General features: G+C 46.5%; 1 protein-coding gene across 1 annotated transcript in view; it reads right to left on the bottom strand.

The window, feature by feature from the left end:
- Window positions 1-26,071, bottom strand: part of Alk (ALK receptor tyrosine kinase) — a 722,226-nt gene that overhangs the window by 107,314 nt on the left and 588,841 nt on the right. The window contains exons 6-8 of the mRNA XM_057785256.1: window positions 21,165-21,296; window positions 14,273-14,404; window positions 12,034-12,134 (exon numbers count right to left, since the gene is read on the bottom strand). Coding sequence (XP_057641239.1) covers window positions 12,034-12,134; window positions 14,273-14,404; window positions 21,165-21,296 — 365 coding nt within the window. The remainder of the gene's footprint in view (window positions 1-12,033; window positions 12,135-14,272; window positions 14,405-21,164; window positions 21,297-26,071) is intronic.

Here is a 26,071-nt window from a genome sequence, read left to right as displayed (position 1 = left end):
ATTATTCGGCTATAAAAAACAATGACCTCATGAAATTTGCAGACAAATGGATGGAACAGGAAAAAAATCATTTTGAGTGAGGTAACCCATACCCAGAAGGGCAAACATGGTATGTACTCACTCATAAGTGGATGTGAGGAGTGAAGAATGGAGTCATTTCCTAGTTGACTTTGAATGCCTGAAAGCTGCATTCTGCATTTTCCCGTAGGCTGTCTTATTTTTATACCTATATCCCCCAACTCAAGGAGGTATTATCCCAGCCTGTTGTGGTTTGAATATAAAATGCCTCCCCCCAGCACAAAAATTCACGTATTGAAGGCTTGATGCTCAGTCAGTAGACATAACCACTGAGGGAAATGTAGCAGGAACATTGACTTCATGAATGAATTGTTTGTGTGTGATGGCATCATTGGGAGAGGACAGAAAGTAGGAGGTGGGGCTTGGTTAGAGAAAGTATGTCACTGGGGGTGTGCCTTGAAGGGTGCATCATGTCCGGGACCCTCTCTACATCTCCTCTTTGCTTCTTGGCTGCCATAGAGAGGACAGCTATCCCTTGCCATGCCCTTCCTCTATACTGTATTCATCTGGCCACGGGTCACCATGAAATAGTGTCAGCTCATAAACTAAGACCATTGACATCCTGAGCCAAAAAGAATCCTCTGTCCTTTACATTATTTTTTGCAGGTTATTTTCCACAGCCGCAGAAGTTTGGCTACTAGGTACCCACTTTTCACAAAAAGAATCTGGGGTCGAGAGAGGTGAAGTCAGTCACTCACGGACACTAAACACAAATGCCGCAGCTCGGAACATTCCACCCTGCCTGTGTGCATTCTTTCTACCACACAATGCTATACATATATGTAGTATATTGGGGCAATCCTTAAAGCTTTAGGAACTTAGACTCTTGTTTCATGAATCATGGTCCTTGGATCAACAATGTTGGCATCCCCTGGGAACTTCCTACAAGTATGGGGTCTCCCATCCCAACCCGGCTTAGCTGAATTGGAATCCATATTTTAACAAGATCTTATCTGAAGACTCTGAGATAGGAGGCATTAGGGAGACAGTGAATTTTAAGCCATGACTCACCATTGTCCCTGTCGGCCAATTAGTGGTATATGCGTATTTACACAAGTATGCAGAATCTTGCATAAATATAAATTTATAAAAAAACCTGTTTAAGCTTGTAACAATATATTCTTTTTAATCCTTCTGGATGTTTTCTAATAGATACATGTCATAAACGGCAGCTTCTAACTAATAAACTCTTTTGCATGCAGACAGCGAGTGAGACAAGTGAACAGAGACGCCACCAGGAGCATGCCACCCGCAATTATATCTCCTGGCTCCAGCTGGCCCTTTCACCAGGACCGTTTTTTTCCTGCTTCTCGGTGGGGCCTGATAGGCTTTCCAATTATGTGGTACCAGTGTTTGTCATTTTATTAATTAAAGTTCTGTATGTAAAGCAGGCCCAGCATTGTGGCTAGGCCTAATGCTATTATTTCTCTATGGCCCTTTCCTCCTCCAGTGGTAATTACCGCAATTTTATGTCTAGAATGTGCCCCGCGTTTGCTATGCATACCCCATGTCTGTTTCAGAACAATCCTTTGAACTCATAAGGAAAAGAAATCATAGTAGAATTTAGGCTGATTCAATGGCAGCAAATATTGTTCATGCTGTCTGCAGCGTCCACACCCCTCCCCCGCAAATAGAGAAAATGCGTGTCGGGGGGGGGGGATTTTTATAGCTTTTCAAATTACCAAAGGGCTGTGGGAGTTCCCACTATTAGAGCCCCGAGTCAAGGAAGGATGCTCCACTGTGCATTTCACGAAACAGAGGGAGACACACTCTACTAGACAAAGATGTGCAAAGATGAACTTGACTGGAGTGTGATCAGGTATTCCAGATGTTCCCTGCATCAGGGGTCATGTGACTGAGAATAGATGACCAAGACTGGAGTTGCTATCAGGGACACTGGGTGCAGGCTGTCAGATCTGAATGTGAATTGTCTCCCCTAGACTCGTGTATTTGAGCTCTGGGTCTCCAGATGGTGTGCTGTTTGGGAAGCTAAGAGAACCTTCCAGACATAGGGTGTATCTAGCAGAGGTAGGACAGTAGAGGCTGGCCTCGAGGGTTCCAGACTGGCTCTGCTTCTGGCTTGAGCTCTTCCTGATCCACAGACATATGAGCAAGCCGCCTCACGCTCCCGCGGCCACTGCCGGTGATGAAAGCCCCTCCTACCATCATGAATGTCCCGGTACCTTTCTCACCCTGACGCTGCAGGCTACCAGAAGTCTCTCTCCCTTAACATTTTCCTGTCACATATCCTGTCACAACAGTGAGAAAAACAACTAACACAGTGCTCAGGGCTCTTCTCCAACCTAAGATAGCCAAAGAAATTCCAGGTATGAACTTATAATTTTAAGAATTCCTTGATTTCAGTGTGGCATCTCATTAATTTGAACTGAGAATATTGACTCCCGGCAAAAATCCATTGTTTTCTGTTCTCCATCTTCTAATTCACCTGGAGAAAGTAAACACCAATGCTCTAGAAATAGCCTAATGGAAAAATCAGCCCAAGACAGCAAGAGGCTGGCGAGATGCAGATTTTTTCTGATAGCAGACAAAATATGATGTTGGCAAGTACTTGCAATTATAGACATTTAAGAAATGCTGGATTCCTGGCTACTTAGGAGGTTTAAATATCAGAATTTTTCTTGAAAACATTGTTAGGGACCACCCCAGACAGGGACTTTTCATATTGTTTTTCATGTAGATTGCTCATAAAAAAAAAAAAAAAAAAAAAAAAAAACAACCTGGGATCCCTGGATGGTAAGGCTATGCAGTCACAGATATTTGCTTTTCTTACTGTATTTTTTTAATAGGGTTTCTCTATAGCTTTGGAGCCTGTCCTGAAATTAGTTCTTGTAGACCACGCTTGTCTTGAACTCCCTGAGATCAATCTGCCTCTGCCTCCCTAGTGTTGGGATTAAAGGCGTGTGCCACCACCAATAAAAATTATTGCTTTTTTATTCCCCCCTTTTTTAGAGTGAACATCTACAAAGTTTGATAACTGGGACAAAAACTTTAAAATTAACTTAGGATATATAATTATTAAAATCAAGCTTATGAGGAGGAATACTGATGTATGAGCAACAAGAACAAGCAAAGAGAAAAGACCCCACATTTATATAGCTCTTTAATTGTCTCTCTCCAGGTCTTTGTTTCCCCATTTGGAAGTGTATCAGTTGTGGGCAATTTCATCCGCCTTATTCAGGCTTCATTGTATTTTCCTAATGCTCTAAAATGAGCATCACATACCTTTATAATCAGAAAAATAAACGCTATATTTAGAAAGGCATAGGGAGGACTCTGCTGGCAAAATAGGAACAAAATGGTCTCTTTACCCACCTCAGAAAAGGGTCAGTGCTCCCAGCTGAGCTGTGGGTTTTGTGAGGGCCCCCCTGAGAGCAGGGAGCTGTGAGGGAGGAGGTGGCAGAGCAGGGGCACTGGTTCAGAGACAGTGGCATGTCTTTTTCTGTCATGGCATTTCATCTGTATTTTAATAAATAAAGCTTGCCTGAAGATCAGAAAAGTAAAACAGCCCCACTGGCCAGCCTAACAGACCAGGCAACAATGACACACACCTTTAATCCCAGTAGCCACAATGACACACACCTTTAATCTCAGTAGCCACACTAGCTTGCCATAGGAACCAGGCGGTAGTGAGTGGTGTATGCCCTTAATCCCAGAACTAGAGAGGATTGTAAAATGGGAGGAGACAGCTCTCAGTCTCAGTCTCATTCTGAGATTCCTGGAGGCAGGATCGCCATTTCGGACTGAGGTAAGAGCCAATGGCTGGCTGCTTTGCTTTTCTGGTCTTCAGGTTGAACCTCAATTTCTGCCTCTGAGTTTTTGTTAATCATGCTTCGTTTTACTTATTCTATTAGAATATCTCAGAGCCCCAGGGTCTTTGAGAGTGGGGTCAGTCAGTGGTACTGTTCTTGCAGGGATTTAATCAGATTCTGTAAGTCCCTTGCTCAGCTTAGCAAAGATATTTGGTAAATGTTGGGTTCATTCTCCTGTGTTAGAAAGGGCAGGTGGGAAACCCAAGCTAGAGGTATAGCAAGCAAAGGCACAGAACAGGGTGGAAAGAAAGAGTTTGTGTTGAGGGTTTTAGTTTTTTTTTTCCCTCCTAGATTCTTTAGAGAATTCTCTTTCCATTCTTCTCTATTTTATAGAAAGAGGATGATCTTTTCTTCAAGAATATACCGGTATGATTTCTGACAAACAGCTTCCTCTGAGCCACAGTTTCTCTATAAATTTTAGAGACAATGCTGGGAGACAGACCTGTAATCCTCCTCCCGGGAGCAGGCTTGAGTGTAGGTAACATTTCTCCAACCTTCATGGACAGCCGTTGGGAAGACTGTGACCTCAAGGAAGTGTGTGTGTGTCTATAGACCCAGAGTTCGGATGGCTTAAAGGTATTAGATTAATTATGTCCGAATGTACTTGTAATGGCTGTTGATTGCTTCAGTCAATTAACATGTATCCTGGCAGAACTCAGCACATCACGGCGAGGGGCTGACAGAATGCTAGTCTCCAGTTTCTTAGCTCCATGTGCTGAGGTAAGAATTACTTCACCTCACAAGTCTCCGTAGGCCTTTATTTGTTAGGTCTCTGAGACACAAGGAAGAGGCTTTTTGTAGCCCCTCTCCTTGAGGGGTTGTGTACTTACTTACTTAATTAATTATTGATAAAGTGGGTTTTCTCAGAATGTTCTGGCACTATTGTTAGTAGAACAATTCTCGCAACCTGCCCACACATTGCTGATGGCCCGAGGGAGAAGAGCACAGTGCGCTTTAGCAGGGCTCTTTCTTGCATCCAAACATGGCAGGAAGAGGGGTAAGGGCCACAATCGCCTCCATTCATTAAGCATCGTGAGTGCTACAGCATTTGCTCTCCTCTGATGGGAGCAACAGTCTCACACAGCCAGTAAACAGGTATTTTCCCCCCAATTTGGAGGCATGACTTGCCAGAGGTCAGATGGAGGTCAGATGGGTCCTTGGTGATGCAGCGATGGGATTTAAGCCCACATGACCAACACTGAATTCAGCAACCTTGGAGTGTTTAGAGATCTGACATTGAACCAACCTGGTTTAGGGCACTCAACAGCAGACTGACCTTGGGCAAGGCATTCAACTCTCTGAGCCCCAGTTTCTACATCAGGAAATGGTCACACCTCTTACCAGTCTGTCCTGATAATGAGGCGATGGAAGTAAAATGCTGAGCACAGGAGCCAACTGGGTACTAGGGGACCAGGGTTTAGAAGCACATCCTGAGCTAACTTTACATACACTAAGAGTCCCTTCCCCTAGCCTGGCTGAGGGAGGGTTTCTGTCTCATAGGTGCAAAGGATGAGTGTCTCTGAAGGCTCTAAGATGTTTGACTTGCTTTTAGGGTAACACAGATGAGTGACACACAGAAACACAAAGACTGGAACCCTGCTTACTGAAAGCAAACTTCTCTTCTCTTTCCTATGAAGTAAGCACTCCAGAGAGAGTTGCAGGATCTTCTGCGAGGTTGTCCCCACACCTCAAGCACGGTTAAGATCAGTGCTTGCTGGCTCAACTCTGTTGACTCTCCAAACCACAGCATCCCTGTTCTGCTAGCCACTGGCTCCACACTCCCACTAGATGTCTGTGAGCTAAGTAGTCTAAGCAGTCAAGCCCACAGACCCAGCCTTTTCCCTCATTTGTAGAACAGAGAAGATCCGTTCACTCCCAGAGCCAGTGTAAGGCAGAAGGAATAGCTCTTCTATCCCTGATGTACAGTGAGTTTTTACTGTAGTGATGCCTTTACCAGACAGTTGCTCCTGGGAACCTAAAGGAGGGCTCCATATCCTAGGCACATACCACGGGCCTTCAGAAGAGCCATTTGGAAAGTGCCTCCAGCACCACTCTAGTCTCCTCTCCCACCTCCCCAAAGTAAAGAAGCATTTGCCTGTTGAAGGCTTTTCTGTATGGGGTGCTGCTCCATACAGAGCCAGCTGGATCCCTCCGGGCACAGGAGACAGTATGGCTGTGGGCTACGGGGAAAGGGGAGGCAGCTACCTGAGGCTCCTCCTATGCTGCTCTGACTTACTTCAGATGACTGTACCATCCTGTAGGAGTGGCCAGAGAGGCCTCATACTTCCTGCTGAGCTCCAACTTATGCTCTCCTGGACAGAGAATGCACAGTCCAGATGGATGCCACATATCCAGCTTATGCTCCTGACCCTAGTCCCAGGGCAGGAGGAAGGTGTTTTCCAAACGGCTTTCTCCAAAGATACTGTATATGCAGAAAGCATCAACCTGAGTGTGTGAACAGCCCCTGCCTGGACCAGTGTGTTTGCTCCTGAGGCAAAGATTGAAGCCTGGCACTGGGATGACTTCTTCCTGAGATGAGGAACTGCATCTGTAGAGGCCTCTGAGCATCAGATAAGATGTGGCTGGATACCCACAGGAGCTCTGCCTAATGGGTATCTCGGTCCTCTGATACAAGACTGGAAGGATCCGCGCTTGGTGGGAGGGAAGGAGATGATGCTATTACCCTCCAGTCCCTTCTAGATAGTGCTAGTCCCTAACGGCTTACAAGAGGAGTTCTCCCTCAACCATAAAGTGTTTGTGTGGCACTGCTTGGCCACACAAGAACAGAGGTGGGGCTCGGGTAGACCCTGCTAGGGATCAGCTCTTAAGTAGGGACAATGGGTGAGCAGAGGCGGAAGAAAGGTGGAACTTTCCTCTTTGTGGGACCTGTGTGGGTTCTGGAAATGGAAATTTAGGACCAAGTCCAGGAGGCCTTGCAGCTGCTGTTTTCCTTCCCATCAGCTGACACCGGCTAGACACATAAGGCTAAGACCAGGGCACAGACAGGGAGCACATAGCATAGGAACCCCATGAGGGAACAGCAATGCCCCTGTTACAAATGGAGTGCTGTTCCTTCTGCCTCTACGAGTGAGAACCCCTCTCTGGTGGGTGGTGGAGCTCTGGATAGGCAAGTGTGATGCCAGGCATATGGTGGCTCATATCAGCCCCTCTAAGCTAAGAAGGCAACATCTATTCCACAGGGCAGCATGATGCCCAGGGTCAGGAGGCCTGGCTTTGATCTTGACTTATCATGTTGCTTTGGGTGGTATATTTCTTTTCTGTCTTGCTAAAATGGGTTTTTCCCTCTCTGGGGCAACCTGGTGTGTACCCTAAACTTGATCATGGGTGGAGAACACTCTGACATGGACGTGCATAGAATCTGCTCTCTGAAATGGGCTGTATCAGCTCTCGGCTCCTCCTGTACGTTGCCTTGGCTGTACCCTGTTTGGGCAGAGGCTGTGGAAGTAGAACCCCCACTGTTTTGGTTTCTCCCTCTGCATCAAACCTTCAAGCCTCTTTATTCTTGGTATCCTTTTTTCTTTTGTTGCCTTTCCATAGGAGGTTTCGCCATAAAGTTTGAGAAACTGAAAACCCAGGCATTAGGAGAGTCCCCCCTGTATTTCCTTTCCTGTCTGCTCAGAAGGACATGGGGGCAGCTTTGCTTGAATCTGATCAACACTGCTGAGTCTCATGCCGAGACACTGTTGAAGGAAGGGCTCCATGTATGGTCACCAGAAAAGACTTTAAAAATCTAAACAATTGATGGTCTCTTGCAGCCGCTCTTCTCTTTCCCATCAGCTGATGCTGGCTAGGCACGTAAGGCTAAGACCAGGGCACAGACAGGGAGCAAATAGCATATGAACCACATGAGGGAACAGCAATGTCCACCGTTTCTATGGGACAATCACTATAGGATATCTTTTCTTAGCAGGGTGTGGGCAGGGCTTGAAGGATGGCAGAAGGGAATTTGCCATGCCAGTCTTCTTTCCCACATCTGTCCAGGTCACATTTGCCAGTCTTAAAGACACAGAGTGTGGGTCTCCTTCCCTTTAGGGCAGACAGCCCACATAGACATGGCAGAACCCCACAGAAGACCTTCTGTTTGGGCTTAGCTGACAAGCAGCAAATTAAAGTTCTCATCATCATTATTATTTTCATCCCTTGGGCTGACCTCAGGATGGAAAGGATGTGTTCCAGGACACCTTTGGTTATATGCATGCATGCACGGGTATGCATGCATAAGTGTGTGTATGCGTGCACGTGCACACGTGCGCATGAACACGAGTGCATATGTGTATGTGCATGCGTTCACATGCACTTGGATATAAAGACAGAGCTGCAGTTCTGGAGAGGTCGCAAACCAGCAGTTGGGAACTGACCCTCACAAGAGCTGGTGCATCACATTCATCTTCCTGGGTCCTTCATACTCCTGTAGCCCATAAAGGAAAAACTGCTCCCATGTTTGAGGGCAGAAAGGAATGAGAGAAACCTACTTTCTCCCGCCCCAGGCCTTCTTCTGGCCAGAGAACATGGCTTAAAATATTCTAGTCACAGGCAGGCTATTCAAATAAAACAGAATTTCAAACCGCACAGGGCTTGTTGAGAGAGCCAGCCTTCCAGGATGTGTGAAAGGCTGGGGAAGGGGTGGGGCAGACCCTGCCCCTCTCTTGTCCTGCTCTGAATTAGCAGCAGCTGCAACGCTAGACACATCAGAATGTCTCAAAGCCAAGTCAGGCTGGAACAGGCCTGACGGCACGCAGGCACATGGAAGCCACGGCAAGGCTTCCCTCCCCCTTGGCAAGTTTAATTATTTGAACCGGAGCTCAGTGGAATAAAAATAAAAATAAAATAAAAATCAGAATATATTGTAAGTGGCTCCCCAGTTTCCTGCAGAGAGTTGCTTGTGGCAGGGAAGAGGAACCGAAAAGGGCCACAATGCTCTCTCTGTTTGTGGCTGGGCTAGGCAGGGGGTCTTTAAATATTCATGCCTTATGTACAGCAGTGCAAAGAGCAGGAGGAGTGGTGCCTACGGTAGTGGCTGGGCAAGAGAGGTAGCAGTAGCGGCTGTAGGTAGCCAGAGGGAGGGTATGGGAGGTGTCTGGAAAGCTCTAGAAGCTGGGTTGGCACAAGGCCCATGCTGGTTTTGTTGGCCATGTCTTCATTGTTGGTGGGGCATCTCACCTGGTTCTATACGCTTTTCCAGCCCCTCTGTTTCCCCCATCTCTGTTTCTGCTCCATCGTTTCTGTCTTCTTTCCTGACTCATATTTCTATCTGGTAAGATACCCTGTTTGCGGTGAAAGGTGTTGGGGGACGCTCTGCGTGCATTCCGGATGGATTTTGCTCACCATTGGCAGGTACATCAACAGTCCTCCAACACCCCCATCCCCCGCCCCCCAAATCTCAAGATCCAGTACCAACAACTACATCATCAAAGATGGAGATTGAAGGTACAGAGACGCAGCCTCAGTGACATTTTTTAGGAAGTCAAAAGTGGATCCCAAGAAACCCTATTTGTCAATTTCCTAAGCGAATACAAGTGGAGAAACACAGACTTAATAGTCGGCTATTCCTAGGTTTTGAGGGGAATTTGTCAGAGGATGTCAGTTCTCTGTGGGAATCCACTGATGGGTGTGGGGTGTCTGGAGAGAAGGTACGCTACACTAGGCATCAGTCCTGAAGTCCAGATCAACCAGGTTATCAGTCCCTATGGATCTGCCCCTCATTGGGAACATCTCCCATATCTCTATCTAGCATTTAACCCTTTTCTTTATTTTTATTTTGTGTGCTTTGGTGTCTTTCCTGCATGTAAGTCTGTGTGAGGGTGTCAGATCCCCTGGAACTGGAGTTAAAGACAGTTGTGAGCTGCCATGTGGGATCTGGGAATTGAACCCCCTGGGTTCTCTGGAAGAGCAGTCAGTGCTCTTAACCACTGATCCATCTCTCCAGCCTACATTTAGTAGCCCTCTTAATCTAGGGAAGCCTTTTCAGGAGTTATGAGGTTACAGACCCAAGTCAACCTCATGGCCTTGCACAGCAGTGTGACATTCATTGGTGTCTTTGCTATTTGAGCACAGTTACCCCGGGAGAAAGAAATCCACTCCCTACCTTCTGCGCTAAGGATTTGGGTGTAGTGAATGACAGAGGTTATAAACCTGGACACACACATTTCTGTTTGGGTTCTTTGCCCTGTCCCCTCCCCCCAACAACACATTGCTCTTAATGCTGAGAGCCCAGCAACCCCAGAAGATCGATGGTCTGAAAAGCTGGCTGTGAAGTCATAGTAGCATAAACATACACAGACATGAATGATGTGAACGTGGGCATGGGGACCAACTCCTTTCCTTCCTTTGTGCCTGCCCAGCTAAGTTGTGGAATAGGGCAGGAAACAACAGAAACAGCCTAGAGCAAATCCAACTGAAGGAAAAAGAAAGTCAAGGAAACCTGTTGCCGCTATTGATCAACTCAAAGGTTATCATAGAAGTGACAGAATATTAGGAAAATATTGCTTCGCTTTGACATTTCTTCCTCTGAAATCAGGCGCATATTAAACCCAGCAAAGAATAAATTTAAAGACCAAATGTTCCTAAGGAGCCTCCTGTCCTCTCAGGTGGGCCGGCCATCTGTCTTCACTCAGGTTTCCTCCCAAGCAGCCTTCCCCTCTACCCGCCTGCTCTGAGACATATCACCAGTGGCCGTGTAATCCCACCATCTGCCCCAGATACCAGGGTTTCTCCAATACAACTTGTTTTAACGAATCTATTTATTTCTGCCCAGACTCCTTCCAAAAAAGAAGTTAAGGTGGCTCAGAGATACACAGCCTGCAAGAGGACATGAACAGAAGAGGGTCGCTTGCATAGCTGTAAGGTTAGGCAGCTATGAACACATGTGTTTGCTTGCTAAGTCTCTGCTTTAACTATTCGTTTGATTAAAAAATCATTCTTATGCTTCTGTTCTTTGTTTTATGGTTGAGTTTTTGTTTGACAAGAATCCTAGAGGGTTTGAATCTGGGCCCTTAGCAAGGGGAGTCTTGCGTACTTCTGCTAGCTAAAGCCTTCCTGCCTGGGATTTTTACCAGCCGGAAGAGGATGCAAGCCTGCTTTAGAATAGCTACAGCCTGAGAGGAAACATGGCACCTAGAGGGTGCATAGCTAAGACTAAGTCGGATGGAGTTTCTTCTGCGGATTTCCATAAGAAGATGATTGGCTGAATAAGGTTTTCTGTGGTGTGCAAGATGAAGGTGTAGAAGCCATGGGGTGTGCAAACGTCCCCAGGTATGGTCTGTCTTCTGTGTCTTACGTCTGGCAGAAACCAGGCTCCTTGTGTTTACACAGGTTGCCAGGCACTGTGGTAGCAGTATGGCTATAGTACTGTCTTTGTTTCTCTGGCCTCCTAAGCCCCTTACATGTCTTAACCTGGTCAGTCCTCATCTATGTGGGCTAGCCTAGATACAGATAATAGCATCTCCACTTTCCAGGTAAGGAAACTGATGTCCCACAGGTCAGTTAGCTGCCCAGACAAATGGTACAGGAAGTCAGAGTAGAAGCTGTCTCAGATTCAGGTTCTTGATGGAGAGCACATTGAGCTATATGGGGGAGTCTTACATGCATTTCTTGGCCCCTGAACACTATGACTCCTATGTTAAAGAACATGTCACCAGACCTCAAGGCCTCACACTCAAGAGACAACAGCTTCAGGAATCATTTGTTGTACCTGACAAAATGTCATTGACGTCTTAGGAAAATAATGTGCTGTGTTCAAAATGCATTATAAGAACTTGATATTTTGAAAACAGAATTTAAAGAAAGTTTTGTGAATCCTATTACTCTTTTCTACTGTGCCTATTATAAGAAATATTTTTCTAGGTTTGCTTAAATCAAGGTCCTACTGCAAAAAGCGTGGTGCAACTGGGTGTAGATGGACATTAAGACTCTGTGGTGACAGGTCTTCACCATGTGTGCGGATGCAATGTGCATATAACATGGCAGAAACAGTTCTCCTGTCTTCCCACAGGAGCATGGTAAGTCCAGATACTCAGGCTACTTTCTTAATCTGCTTTGAATCACCTGGAATTGACCAAGGGACAGGAATAGAAGTCAAGGAACCTAGAGGACTCCAGACACTTGCCTCACAAGGAGAGTTCTTCATCGGTGCAGGGAACGTAGCACTGGTCACAGTTGCACTTTCAGAAGTGAGGGCATCAGTGGTGCTGAGCAATAAGACTTGGCCTGGGGAGGGAGGAAAAGAGTTAGACACGTTTTAACACTCTGCACTGAGGGGTGTGGTTAGTTGACCGTACAGGGTTCTGAGTTAGCCTATCTTTGAGGATGCTGGTTTCTTGCCTACAAAAGATAAGCACCCCAGCTAAGTCCTTTATTCCAAATGGCCCAGGAGGTCCCCACACCATGCACTTGGCTGCCACATCTCTACATTCTCAAGGTCATCAGCCAGGAGCAGCTGGACACAGGCTGGACTCCCCGGACCCCCTCGTGTGTGGTTTCCGCAGCCCTTGCCTTCCAGTAGGCTCATGACCTTCGTTTTCCTCACCCTGCTCCAGGGCCCAGGTCATCCTGTGGCCCATGCCCTTCCCAGGGAAGCTAATTTCTTGCTTTTCCTTGGTATCACTTGGCCTGAAAATATGGGAGATGACGAACTGCCAATCATCTTGGTGGGAGGAAGAAAACTCCTTAGCTCTCTAGGAACCACAGAGCATTTTGAAGATGGTCAGTGCTATGGAGATGGGAGCTCCCATCTTTTCAGTGGTCCACAAAGACCCAAACATGTCTCTAGTCTTTCGTTTCTACCTTCTTTCATCTCTTAGTAAAGTTTGATATAGAATTGCTGCCAGGTAATGAGTGTGGGTGGGTCCAGAGCAGAGCTGTCTGTACAGACCAAAGATACCAAAAAGCTCATGACAAAAGAGTTGAGGTTGGACAGATGGACAAAGGTCAATCAGTCATATGTACTACAATTGCAGGGAACCTACAAGTGTACACAACATCATGACCATGGATAGGATTTATGGAAACATAGCTATGTCCTGGGGCTGAGGACAAATGGCCTGAGATTTAGAACTGTTGAGACAATGAGGTTTACTACCAGAGAGGTGGCGAGAGCCCTGTCATTGGACATATCCACCATGACTCTGTAGTCTTCGCAGGTGGAGAAATCAAAGTGGGAGCAGATATGAGGTTCTCAGCCACTTCTGCAGATAAGGAACTAAGGTGCCAGTAACATGAAGTAAGGAGGGTAGAAGAATAAGGAGCTCCTGGGCCCTTCTCATCAAGTAAGTGGCCTCTGTGGAACTCCACTCTGGCTGCAGTATCAGCCTTCTGTGTAACAGGGTCACTGTTCAAGCATCCTAGCCCAAAGCCAACTCCGTCTGCTGTAGCTAGGTCCGAAGAGGGCAAACAGAGACACTCAGTCTCTGGGGTCCATCACGGTGGACCTGAACACCATCCTTTCACACATTCCTGGTAGCGTTTCTTAAATAACTCTCAAGGTGTGCAATGTTTGCTTGGGAGGGGAGGGGTCCTGGAGAGGGCATCTCCACCTAGAGAGGGCACATACAAAGTAGGAAGGACATAGACAGAGCCTCTTCCCCAGCCGCATCCTTCCTAGAGGGGGCACCTGAGTCTGTCTCTGCCTAGTCCCTGGGAATGGATCAAGACTGAACTGTGGTAGAGTGGTAGAGCCAGGTTCTCTTCAGCCTGACTAGTCTTGCTGATCCTCTGTTTCCAAGCCCTCCAGCTGGTATCTCTGGGTTGGTGTCAGCCATCTCTGATGAAGGTGGCCATGTCTTTCTGGCACTGAGCAAGGATAACGGTGAGAGAGACTCCAAGGAGGGGAAGGCAGTCATTACCAGCTGAAGTTGGGAGATGGCTGAGGAGTCTGGGCCACAAGAAATAACCCAGCTATGGAGTGAGGTTCCCAGGGCACAGCCCAGGCAAGTGATACAAGGTCTCCCAGTCTTTCCAGGCATAAAGGGGGCTATGGCTTTCTCTATTTCCCAATGCATTATGTGTCTGACCCTTGGTAGGACCTCAGCATTAAATAAAAGATTGGTTTTATTGGGATTATTACTGCTGGTTTTCAGCTAATCCCTCATCAAAGCTCTACATCTAAGTAATAAAAGGGGACATTGAGTTTGGACATGTTCAATAATTCTAGAGCTCAGGAAAGGATGAAGAAGGAGATCGGGGGTGAGCATCCCAGATCAGCTAAGAGTGAGCATCCCAGGTCAGCATTGAGTAGAATACTGCACATGAGGAGATGCCTCGGAGTGCTAGGTCAGGATCCTATGTCTCTTATCTATCTACTTTGACACTGGGGTGGACACCAGGGAGAAGGAAAGAGAGGGTGGTACCTTGGTGGTCCTGGGAATGGGCATCCTTTAGGGTCCTCACTTGCCACCGGGGTATATGGGGTGAAAGTAGACCTTGGGTCCAGCCACAGAAGCCATCCTCAAAGTTACAGTAAAAACCAGCAGGAAGTTTACCTGTGGAGAGATTGTGGAACACCATCATTACTAGTACATTAATGGCAAACCATGCTAACACAAAGCAAATTAGCCAGGGATGGCCAAGTTATCCTCATCAATGGTGGCCACTCAATGAGAAGAGCGACTTCCACTTCCCTCCCCCTCCTCGTGTGTGTTTGTGTGTGTGTGTGTGTGTGTGTGTGTGTGTATGTATGTATGATTCTCTGATCCCTCATTGAAAGTGAAATGGTGATAATAACTCCACAGCTTGGTCTTGTACATGACAAGGCAGAGCATCAGAAATGCTAAACAAATTCAAACAGTCAAGAGTCATACCACTGGGACTAACTAGAACCCATGTTGTCTGCTTCTCAATTCTGTACTCTTAATGCTGACCCACTAAGAACATGGCCCAAGAGAGGACAATGTATAGACAGATGACATACGTCTGTAATGGTCGACACAATGACAAGAGTGTGGTGGTGGCCGAGGGAGAACTAACTGGGGGAGGACTGGTTGGCTTGAATCTCTTAAATTACCCCTGTCTGCACAGACACGTAGTGTTCAAAATTTTCCACTGGCCCCATTTTGCTGGCTGTGAAGTGAAGCCATGGGCCAAGTTCTGTGCCATTGATTAGATGGGTGGAAGTTGGGGTGTCTCATATGGCTCTAATCTGGGAAAAGCCCCAAAGTTAACGTCAGCCTCCATCTCCCTTCCTTTGCTCTCAGTGGCTTTTATTCCTGAGCGAGCCTCAGTTAGCCTGAGTCCCTGAGGTCCCGCCCACCTCAGTGCTCATGGGACAGGCTCTGTTAATGTTGGCTTAAGCAGCTGATGTTTGGGGAAGCCTCATTCCAGTGATATCACCTAGGAAAGCCTGCTTAAATAATCCAGTTAAAGTGGCCTCTATATCGCCAGCAGCAGCAGGCCCATGGTCCTTCCCATTGCATCAGCTTTCTATACCATGCATTTCCCAGGGTGCCCCAGAAACGGGAGGAAAGAGACCTCGCTTTCTCCAGCTTCCCTAGAGAATGGCTCCGGGTATGTGCTCGGCCAGGAGAGCAGGGGGGCTGTTCTAGGCTAGGCAATTCTGACATAACCCCGCAGCTCCAGGCCACGCTCTGAGGAGGCAGCGGGTTTCTGTCTCCGTGTGGGAGGGGAGCTCTCTGAGAGTCTTGCTGCTCTCCATGTCCTTCCTCTAACTCGGCCTTCTTGGCAACGCGGTGGATGAGGGCCTCCTGCTTCCTGGCTGTGACAGCCCTTAGTGAATTATTACTCATTTCCCCTCGATTCTCTGTGCGTTTCACACAGAGGCAGAATTATAAATTAAAACAGGCTGTCACTGACTCTAAGACTCTCTTCCCATTTATACCCCCCTGAAGAAATCATTTCCCCCTAAGCCCTGCGTGTTCTTCTGATTAAAAATCCAAAAGCTAAGGAGATCTTTCTGTTTTATTTTTTAGTCCCACCCTCAAGGGATCCCATATTCACTTCTTGCACAGAAACCGACTGGCGCAGGGCAGTGACCTAGGAGAGACCTTCCCAGGCCGTGCTTTTTGAGAGCCTAGGATCACCATGGAAGGGGGTAGGCTTGTGGGAGGAGTCAGGGGAGAGCAAGGGCTTGGAATGCCCCGCCCTTAGCCGGATCAGGTACTGGCATCACAGTAGTGCACAAACCTAGGGGCTCTAGACCCAGCCTTTCCTTTCTGCTGGGTTCCTCTAGGACAGTCATTCCTTTCTTAGACACCCTCCCCCCCCACACACAGGTTTCCTTTCTGCAAAGTGTGTGTGTGTGTGTGTGGGGGTGCATTAGTTTCCATTTGATAGGGTTGTTTTTAGGGTAAGATAAAGGAAGGGGTGGAAACACCTATAAGCAAAATTGTGCAGATAAACAATGCGGCCGAGGTTTTACTCATTGCCATTTACACCCACACCAGAGGAAGTCATTGGGGGAGGGGAACAAGCAGCTAGCACTACCCTTGGGATCCGGGACTGGGACAGGTCCTCCCTATCTGTAAGGAAGGGCCTACTAGAGCTGCTAGGGGTGGGGTCCTATTTCTTTTTGTCTAAATAAATGCAGAGGATGCAGGCAAGACAAGGCAGGCCGATGGCCTTGAAGGGAAGAGGGGAGCTGAGAGGATGTTCATTTTAAGCACATGGGGCAATGTGCTCTGTAAGAAAGGCGCTCTGTGGGGAGCTGGGGTAGGTGTGGGTCAAGGTAGAAACCCCTGATGGGTTAGGCTCAAGCCAGGATATCATCGCTGAGACCAGTTGCTGAGCGTGAGGCTGGCCCATAAGGCCAAGGCTACTAGCCTGGTCTCAACCTTGGATCATCACCTCTTCTTACTCAACCCCAGCACCTACTGAGTCCATGGCCCCCTGCAGGACTTTAATATCCATTTGTGGAAGGAAAGGAAACAGGTTTTATCCTTAACTTCTTGTCACTGAAAATGGGCTCCAGGGACCAGGTACCCCTTGGTGGCCTGCGAATTTAGAAGCAAGGATGCTCAGGGCTCCACCCAGTCTGCTGGTTAGAACCTGTCTTTTAGCAAGCTCTCCAGGGCATACCTGGCTATATCACATTGGAGAAATGTTGCTCGTACAGGGACCCCTGCCTTGGGCTGCGGCCAGGCTTCTCACCGGCTGGATGGCAAATGGAGTTGGGGGGAGGGTCAATCAATTCCACCACATTTGGCAATTATGACACCTGATTCCACTCTAAGGGAGACAAATGGGTAGAGTCACAGGGACGTGACCCCAGCCACAGCTGCGGAGGCTGCCAAGTGTAAACGGCAGGCCAAATGACACCACTTCTTTCTCTTCCCCTTGTGACAGCTCTGTTAACATTCTTGATAAATATGTGTTATACATTTCCTTGAAAATATGGAGTCATGGCGAAAATGCTAGAAGAAATGCATCAAAATATTATGGTTATCTTGGAATGTCTGCGAGGGAGGATTATGGGCAATAGTATTTTCTCCTGTGCATTTTTCTGGATCTTCCAAGTATTTTTACAACCAAAAAATGTTTTATTTTGCAATAAAGAAATATACTTTAAAAAAAACCTGGTTTTTGCCTGGAAGGAAGCACGTACCCATAAAACAGATGAGATCATTGTGTAGGGTGCCCAGAGGGCAGGGGTAGCAATCTAGTCTACCTGCACAGCCAGTGAACTGGGGAAGGAAGGATGGAGGCACTCCCTGGCTCCTCTCAGGGAGCCACGCGTCATGGAGGCCCTTGGTCAGGACACACAGGGGCCTCAGCAGATGTTCTCCACTGGCTACACACCTGGGATGCCTCCCTCGACTTGGGTATGTTTTTAATCTGAAAAGCACAGATGCAGATGGGAACTACGACACAAATAAGAAAGCGGAGAACCCTCTTGCATCACGGTAAGGTGGTGGCAGCATCCTGAATGTCTTTGGTTTTTCCTAGTCCCTGTGTTCAAGGAGAGTTTATGACAAGGTTTAGTGTGCAGCCAAAGCTGAAACTCGTGCAACAGGTGCGTGTGGCCTGCAGTGTTCCGGAACACAAGGTGGGCTCTGAAGTCAGACTGAGCCTGGAGCACTGTTCAAGCTGATGATTACTTTAGCTTCCTGCTCTTGGGGACCATGAAATAGGTGCGTCCTGGGAGGGAGTACCTGGCATGGAGCAGATGCTCCTGTTGGCTGCTGTTCCCATCCTGGTGCTGGCTTCCAGCATCAGCAGTGTTAAGGAGAAAACAGCACAAATGCCAGAAATTATAGGGCCATGAGCAAGAAAAAGGGTATCTGTTCAGACCTATGCCAGGAGCCGATGAAAATACAGGACTAACTCTCTTTTTGAGTTAAGCCTTCCTTCCTAGCAACTGGCTGCTGGCTTCTGCAGCACACGTGGGCATTCTCCAGGGTGGAGCTGTCCTTCTGACAGCTTGTCAGAGCAGCTTTTCAAACATGGCTGAAAAGGCCACTGGGCCCCATGCTCCTGACCTTGGTACCCAGGCCTGGCTGTTCTGAAGCTGAGAGCTGCTTCCAGAAATCCACGATGACAAGCTATAGAGTAGTGGGAGATGCCCCACGCTGCAGGGCTGGGCTGGATCCTCGGGTCTCCAAGCTCTAATCACAGCATTGTTCCCGACGTGCTGTGTGACCCTGAACAAATCAATTACCTTCTCCCTGCCTTCATTTTCCCAATTGTAAACCAGGGCACGGCCTGCCTAACCTATGTCCCAGCTGGCAAATGTGTATCAAAAACTTTTAAAAGGCATTTGCAAAATTACAGAGCTCAGAAACACTGCTGGAAATGCCCTGGGCACAAATAACTAGATGTACGCATATAGACTGCTGCCCGGGGCACTGTGGGCAAGCCTGGCTGCATTTTGCTATGAGAATTTGGAGAACGACTGGGAACAGAGAATGTGGAGACAAGCAAAATGCCACCCTACAGCTCTTCATGGAGTTTGATATGAAAACAGACAACAGGGGCTGGGGATGCAGTTCTCTTGGCAGAATGCTTGTTTAACGTGCATGAAGTCCCAGGATCCACAAAACCAGGCATAGTGGTTCAGGCCTCGAGTGCATAGCAAGTTGGAGACCAGTCTCAGATATACACGGCTCTGTTTCAAACATTAAAAACTTACCACAATGACATTATCATTGGGACACTTCACTTGAAGTCTTTCCATAAAAAAGAACAAGATTTTTTTTTTGAAATTGAGAAACGAATGTCTATTGCTTTACTTCAATGAATGCATATAGCCCCTTTCAAAAATTTCCCTAGAGTCCAGAAGACTTGGGGAACACTGCTGAGCTTTTAAAGCGATCTGACAAAATGCCTCGGAGGTCAGTGATATCTACGCGGTAGATCAGAGTCTCTGGTCCGGGCCCTCCACATCCCAGGCATGACTGCCTCCCGACTTCCCAACCTAATCCAGGGGCTTTCCACTGCTTCATTCTCTCCACCTGCTTTGGACCTTCCCAGCTTTGCAGAATAGATCCTTGTATGTGCCCGTGTCCTAGGCGTTAGCATGTTCTCTAGCTCAGTTCAGGTGGTTCTCAAGTGTGTGGTTTCCCTGGCAAAGACTGAGAGCTCAGCTGTTGGGAGGACACTATTCAAGTGGGCCAATCATTGGTGGAGTCTACACTGCTCCCAGATATCAGCATGGCCGCAACAGTTGGCTTTTCTTTATGGTGCTCAACGTTCCCATTCATTTCGGTCACTACTCAGTGAGCACCTTACCCCGTGCTAGGAATCAGGAGAGATACCGGCACTGAAAAGATAGCCAGACCCAGACCCGTCTGCCACAGACGGGAAGTGAGACCTGGAAAAAATATCCCTATAATGAATAATTGATTCATGCTTACTAGGATGACTGGGAAAAAAAGGACAGATAATAGCAAGTGTTAGCAAAGGGAAGAGAAAACAGAACCTTTATATATTACTTGTGGTCAACAGGAATTTTATTCTAGGTGAATACAGAGAGAACTGAACACTTATCTGTGCACAAACTGATATGGAAATATTCATAGCAGCATAATTTACAATAGGGCTAAATTGGAAATGATACAAATGGATATGAATCAATGAGTAGATAGGAAAATTGGGGTATAGCCTACAATGAAACAATATTCTGTGATAAAAGAATGCAGGGTTGGTATGTGTCATAGTATGGATGAACCTCAAAAATACTAAGCTAACTGAAGAAATTAATTTTAAAAAACATGTATTATGTGATTTGGCTCATATGCAAGGTTCATGGAGGTAGAGCTGCAGAAACAGAAAGATTAGTGGTTAGAGATAGCGGCAAAAGAGCTGGAGGAAAATGCAGAGACTACAAAGCGTTTCTTTTTCGGGTGGTAAAATTTTATAAATGTTATAAAACTCAACCATGGTATTGGTTGTACAACCCTGTAACTATTCTCCAGACCTGAGGCAGGTGCTTAAATGAATTAGTTACATGGTGTACGGTCTATGTCACAAAGAGACACTAACAACAAGTTTCGGAAATGATTAATACTGGATACACCCAGTTGAGTGGAAAGGGTATGGAAGATAAGGAAAACCAATTGCAGTCTTTGGAGAGGGCAAGGAGAGGGTTCCCGGGAGCATGGACTGTTGAGGAGAGTCTTGTAGGTGTGACTCAAGAAAGGAAGTGTGCTCTAAGCAGGGGAAACCACTTGAGCAAAGCCAGGCGGGCACCAGGGAGCCTCACAGTGGTTTGATAAGGCTGCAGCTGGGGTGGCCAGGAGATGGGGAGAAAGAATGAGGAGGGCAGTCTAGGCATAAAGATGTCTAATGTCACACCACAGGGCTAGACTTCATCTTGCCCATCTCCTCTGGGCTTGATGATACCAGAGCAAAACTTAGAAGATGCGATCTTTTATTTATATTTAACATGTATATGTGTGTGTGCTTGTTTATATGTGTATGGCATGTATTATAGGTGCCCGCAGAGGCCTGAAGAGGGCATCAGATTCCGCAGAGCTGGAGTTACAGGAAGTAAGTTATTCAGTATGGGTGGTGGTAACTGAACCCTAGTCTTCTGCATGTGCAGCAAGTGCTCTTAACCACCGAGTTATCTCTGTGGCCTCTTATTTGGTTTTGAACAGGTGTGACAACTGACCATGGAGGACTAGACCTCATATCTTAGCTCCACATTCTACTAAGAGAGTAGTCACAAAGGTCGCCGAGTGTCGGGAAGGTCACCTAGGCTTGCAAACAGGGTGTAATGGGGATGTGAAGGGGTTACAAGCATAAATGGCTAGGATTGAGCAGGATCAAAACTACACCCCCTCAACTTACTGCATAGCTGGCCCTCATCTTCTCCTTGGGCACAGTCCTGGTGGAAGTCACAGGCTTGTCCGAGCTGGAGGACTGTCCCATTCCAACAAGTGAAGGAACTCTGCAAGGCCATCTTGGAGCCTGGGGATGTTCCTAGAGAGCACAGGGACAGAAACATGCTCCTTGTTAGTCTGGGTGGCTTCAGACATTGACTGGTTTTGTGGGAAGGTCGCTCTACTAATTACATCCCACGGACTGACAGAGATGACTGCACCTCCATCTGGTCACAATCAAGGCCAATCACACACATTCATAATCTACTTAGGATCTCACACTCTATGGATGGGTTGAGGGTTGATCCATATTCTCTGAGCATCTGAGATCCTAGAATCCATGATTTTCACACAGCAGAACCTCCTGGTAGAGGCCCTGCTCTACACAGCTTTATCCTCAAAGTAGAATTTGTGTTTCCAACAGGTATACCTGATCCAGTATAATCTCGTTAGGCTCTGATAGGAGAACCTAGCATCAGAGTCACTTACAGAGCAGATTTAGAGAGCATATGCACTTTCTGCTATATCATTATGGGAGATGGACTGGATACCTCTGGGATTGGCTTTGTTGGCAATGTCCCTTCTCTATCTTTCCACTGCCTCTTCTAGTAAAGGATGAATTTTACCTATGTTACTAAGATACACTTCAGTTCCCAAACCCTTAGACGAACCACATTTTCAGGGAAGGAAAGGGAGGACTGTGTCTTATAATGAACATGTTAGCATTTGTAGGTTTCTGAATTAATGGCCATACACCGTGATAACTAACCAGCCTGTTGCAAGCCTGAGAGATCAAGTGAGGAGATGGAGCAGGCTGACTTGGCATCATCTCCCTTCTGAACAGAGGGAAGGAAAAGTCTGACCTGTGCTTCTCAATGCTTAGCTCTCAGTGTAGGGTGAGTGGCTCTGGTCCCAAGGGAGATGAGCTGCAGGGCCCACTTGGGGTGACCCTCACTGATGAGGGAGTCCCCTCTGTGTGTCGATTATATTGGTTAATGAACAAAGAAACTGCCTTGGCCTGATAGGGGAGAACTTAGGTAGGTGGAGAAGACAGAACTGAATTCTGGGAGGAAGAAAGCAGAGTCAGAGAGATGCCATGGAGCCGCCAGAGACAGACATGCCGAATCTTTCCCAGTAAGCCACTGCCATGAGGTGATATGTGTATTAATAGAAATGCATTAAATTAATATAAGAGTTAGCCTAGAGGAAGCTAGAGCTAATGGGCCAAGCAGTGATTTAATTAATACAGTTTCTGTGTGATTATTTCAGGACTAAACTAGCTGGGTGCCCTGGATGAACAAGCGGTCTCCTTGCAACAATTGGCGCTCCAACGTGGTCGACTATATCCACGTAAAACCTGAGCCCTTTTCCCACAACTCACATGTGGTTACATTAGCTTCTACTCCTTGCCATGGCAGCTGTGCCTTAACAGGCTTCCCACCCGATCCTGCCATCTCTGTGCTTCTGGATGCCCTAGTTCCCTCTTCGTTGAGCCTCACATGCAGCTAGGTTTCTCCAGTTTTGTCTAAGAAGCTAGATTTAGTTGACTGTGATGTGGGGTCCCCCCCCAGACAGATAATCTTTAATATCAAAAATTCTATGCTTTTTTTTTTAATGGACTGGAGTACTCCCCATGGCTTGGAAACTAACTTCTCCCCCTCCTTCCTCCATTTTCCTTGGTCGTGCCTCCCCCAAACATAACAAGAGAAGCATGGGTTTCAGAATGGGAGGGATGGGAGGGCAGATTATGATTCAACGACCACAAAGGCCTCACAGTGCTTGAAGAGGTAAGGAAACAGGTTCTCGAGAGGAAACAGCTCTACCCAACAGCATGGTTCTAGAAACTTTCCAGGGAAGTCTCCGTTTCAGACTGCTTTGCACAAGCCCAGTGAAAGCAATTTCAGACCTCGGCCCTCTGGATCAATGAGAAAATAAATTTGTGTTGTTTGAAGCCATTAAGCTTCTGGTAGTTCATTACAGCAGGGAAGAGAAATTAATACACAGCGAAAACCAGCTCTAGCAGGGATCAGAGCTGAAGCCCAGCGCAGCTTTGGGTGGACGACAGAGCTCTTTAATTGCTTCTGGGACGAGTGCCCAGTAGTTCACAGGTCAGGCCATCTTTCCCCCTCTCTTCCTCACTCAGAGAGAAGGATGCCATCCACCTTTCCCTGTGCCCTGGGAGAGCATAGGCTAACGTTTCTTCTAGTGGCTCTTGGGTTGTAAGCACAGCATACAGCATGCATTTTAACAAGCCATAAGGCTTTCTTGTCCTTCTTCCCACATCCTGCTAGTTCCAAACACGCTCAGATTAAAAAAAAAAAAAAAAAAAAAAACCCACAGGATCAAAAACATCAAAAGCACACCAGAGAGTCAATGCTCTTGTGAAAAGGTAAGGCGTTGAGTTTATCTCATGGGTTTAACCCCATACACCAATTTTCCATGTATCAATTGTGCTTTTAACTTAAATTCCAGGTTTTAAAAAAAATTTAAAAAGTCACACCTGTGTGAGCATTCATTTTGACAAGCAGCTCAATGATTCAGAGAGGTGGAATATTTGGTCCAGAACCAAATTTTCTTGGCCTACTGCAGCCCTGTTTATTGCCTACCCTTGTGTGTGACCTAACGTCTATGTGACTATTAAGTAAAACCTTTTGAGATTTTGTTTTTTAAGATTTTTTTGTTTTTTGAGACAGGGTTTCTCTGTGGTTTTGGAGCCTGTCCTGGAACTAGCTCTTGTAGACCAGGCTGGTCTCGAACTCACAGAGATCCGCCTGCCTCTGCCTCCCGAGTGCTGGGATTAAAGGTGTGCGCCACCACCGCCCAGCGGGATAGGAGGTGGACAAGGCCCACCTTTTTTTTTTTTTTTTTTTTTTTTTTGGATTTTCGAGACAGGGTTTCTCTGTAGCTTTTGGTTCCTGTCCTGGAACTAGCTCTTGTAGACCAGGCTGGCCTCGAACTCACAGAGATCCACCTGCCTCTGCCTCCCAAGTGCTGGGATTAAAGGCTTAAAGGCATGTGCCAAAACCTTTTGGAATAAACAAACCAACCCCTATCTCCATCAATCCACACGCTAAGAATGCCATCAGATAACATTCAAGGTCAATAGCAGAGAGATTTTCTCTTTTTGTTGTAAACCACCTGCCTGATGTTTCTACTAATGGACTTGAAATCTCTTGATTTATGATTTTCTTTGTTTTATCATTATATATAAAAAAGAAACCACTCCTGAGTTAGCACATGGAATCTGTGGTAACTATATCTGTGTTCCCAGGTCATGGTCATCCTATTTGATTCCAGAATAAACTCTCTTATTGTTTTGATGTGAGGATCATGTATTTTTTGCATGTTGGCAGTGTCTTACGAGAAGCTAGGAAAGAAATGTTTTCTCAATGCTGTTCTCAGGGAACTTCCAGTCTCTCTTCCCAATGCCACGAAGCAGAGAGGACTTTCCTGAGGCTCTGACCGTGGAGGATACGCAGGGGTGCTGAGAACTGTGGCCCAGGAATCCAGGGTGCATGGGGGGCAATACTTATCTGCTCTCTGACCCTGTGATGAACAGATGTGACTGCTTCATTGTTGATATTGTGAGAAGAGAATGGGAGCCTGGTGACACTGCCTGACCTCCCTACCCTCTTTCAGACAGAGCTCTAAATATGGTTTCTATCCTGTTACCAAACTCTGGCAAGTGCTTAGCCCTCAAAACCATGTGTTAACGGTGCTAGGAGGCTGAAAATTTCACCCCACTATGTTTAGACATTTAGATATGAGGCATTTGAAAAGGGCCTAGATCATGACATTAAGATGGAGCCTTCTGTGATTGGATCCTACTGACTTTATTTATTTATTTTAAAAAGGTAAAGAGACCAGAGAGAAATACATTTATACTCTGGCCATGATACGGTACAGTTGAAGAGGGGCTGGAGCCAGCACGCTGCTGTTTGGATTTCTGGCTGTGAGCTGCATAGAAGATGGGTGTTTAGAATGAGGAGGAAGGCTCTTCATGTGCTTGGGACTTCATTTCCAAAGCATTTTCCATTTTTTTTTTTTAAATCATGGTAGATGCTTAATCAGAGGACAGATGGCTCTCACTCTAGCCTGCCACAGCCAGCACTGAATACTGAAGGACATTTTAAAGCCTCTGTCCACTTGCAGGGCATCTAAAGCTACTTGGTATTTTATGCATATTTTGCATCTTTAAGGGAGCACGAGCATTTCTCACATCAGACATTTTATTGCTTCTCTCACATTTTGTTTATTTAAAATACAAGACTGTTGTCTAATGTTGAAAGCAAGGTAAAAGCAAATGAGAAGAGCACCCACGGATTGCCCCCACCCAGAGGCGTTCTCTCTCCTGTTTGTAAAACATCTTGGCTAATTTATCTTGACTTCTTTCTGTCTGTGATTTAGAAACTGCTCATAGCCCTGTCACACATGTACAGGTCTTAAAATAATGATGATGCCATCCCAAACTTTTCCAAGGGCTTCAAACATTTCCCCTATGAATTCTTTTTAATAGCTACAATCCAGTGTGATACTAGCCATCACTTATTTAAACATTATTCAACGATTGGGCTGCTAGACTGTTTATAATAACAATTTGAAGAATATCTTTGTGCGTAAACCTTTGCCTGCATTTCCGATTATTTTCATAGGATAGATTCCCAGAAGTGGAATTACTGAATCAAAAGGTATAAACATTTTAAAAGCTCTTGATACACATTGCCAAATTGCTTTCTAGACGTGAATCCAATTTACACTCTTCAACAGCTGCGTTCAAACATGCAAGTCCTTCATTCCACATCCTGGTCCTCCCCGAGTATTACCAGAAGTTTTATTTTAAACCAAAAGCTTGTTTATTTGGAGTTTTTCTGAGAA

The sequence above is a fragment of the Chionomys nivalis genome, chromosome 1 (assembly GCF_950005125.1).
Source record: "Chionomys nivalis chromosome 1, mChiNiv1.1, whole genome shotgun sequence".
Lineage (NCBI taxonomy): Eukaryota > Metazoa > Chordata > Mammalia > Rodentia > Cricetidae > Chionomys > Chionomys nivalis.
The sequence above is the reverse complement of the archived record's forward strand: the minus strand, read 5'-3'. Positions and strand labels throughout refer to the sequence as shown.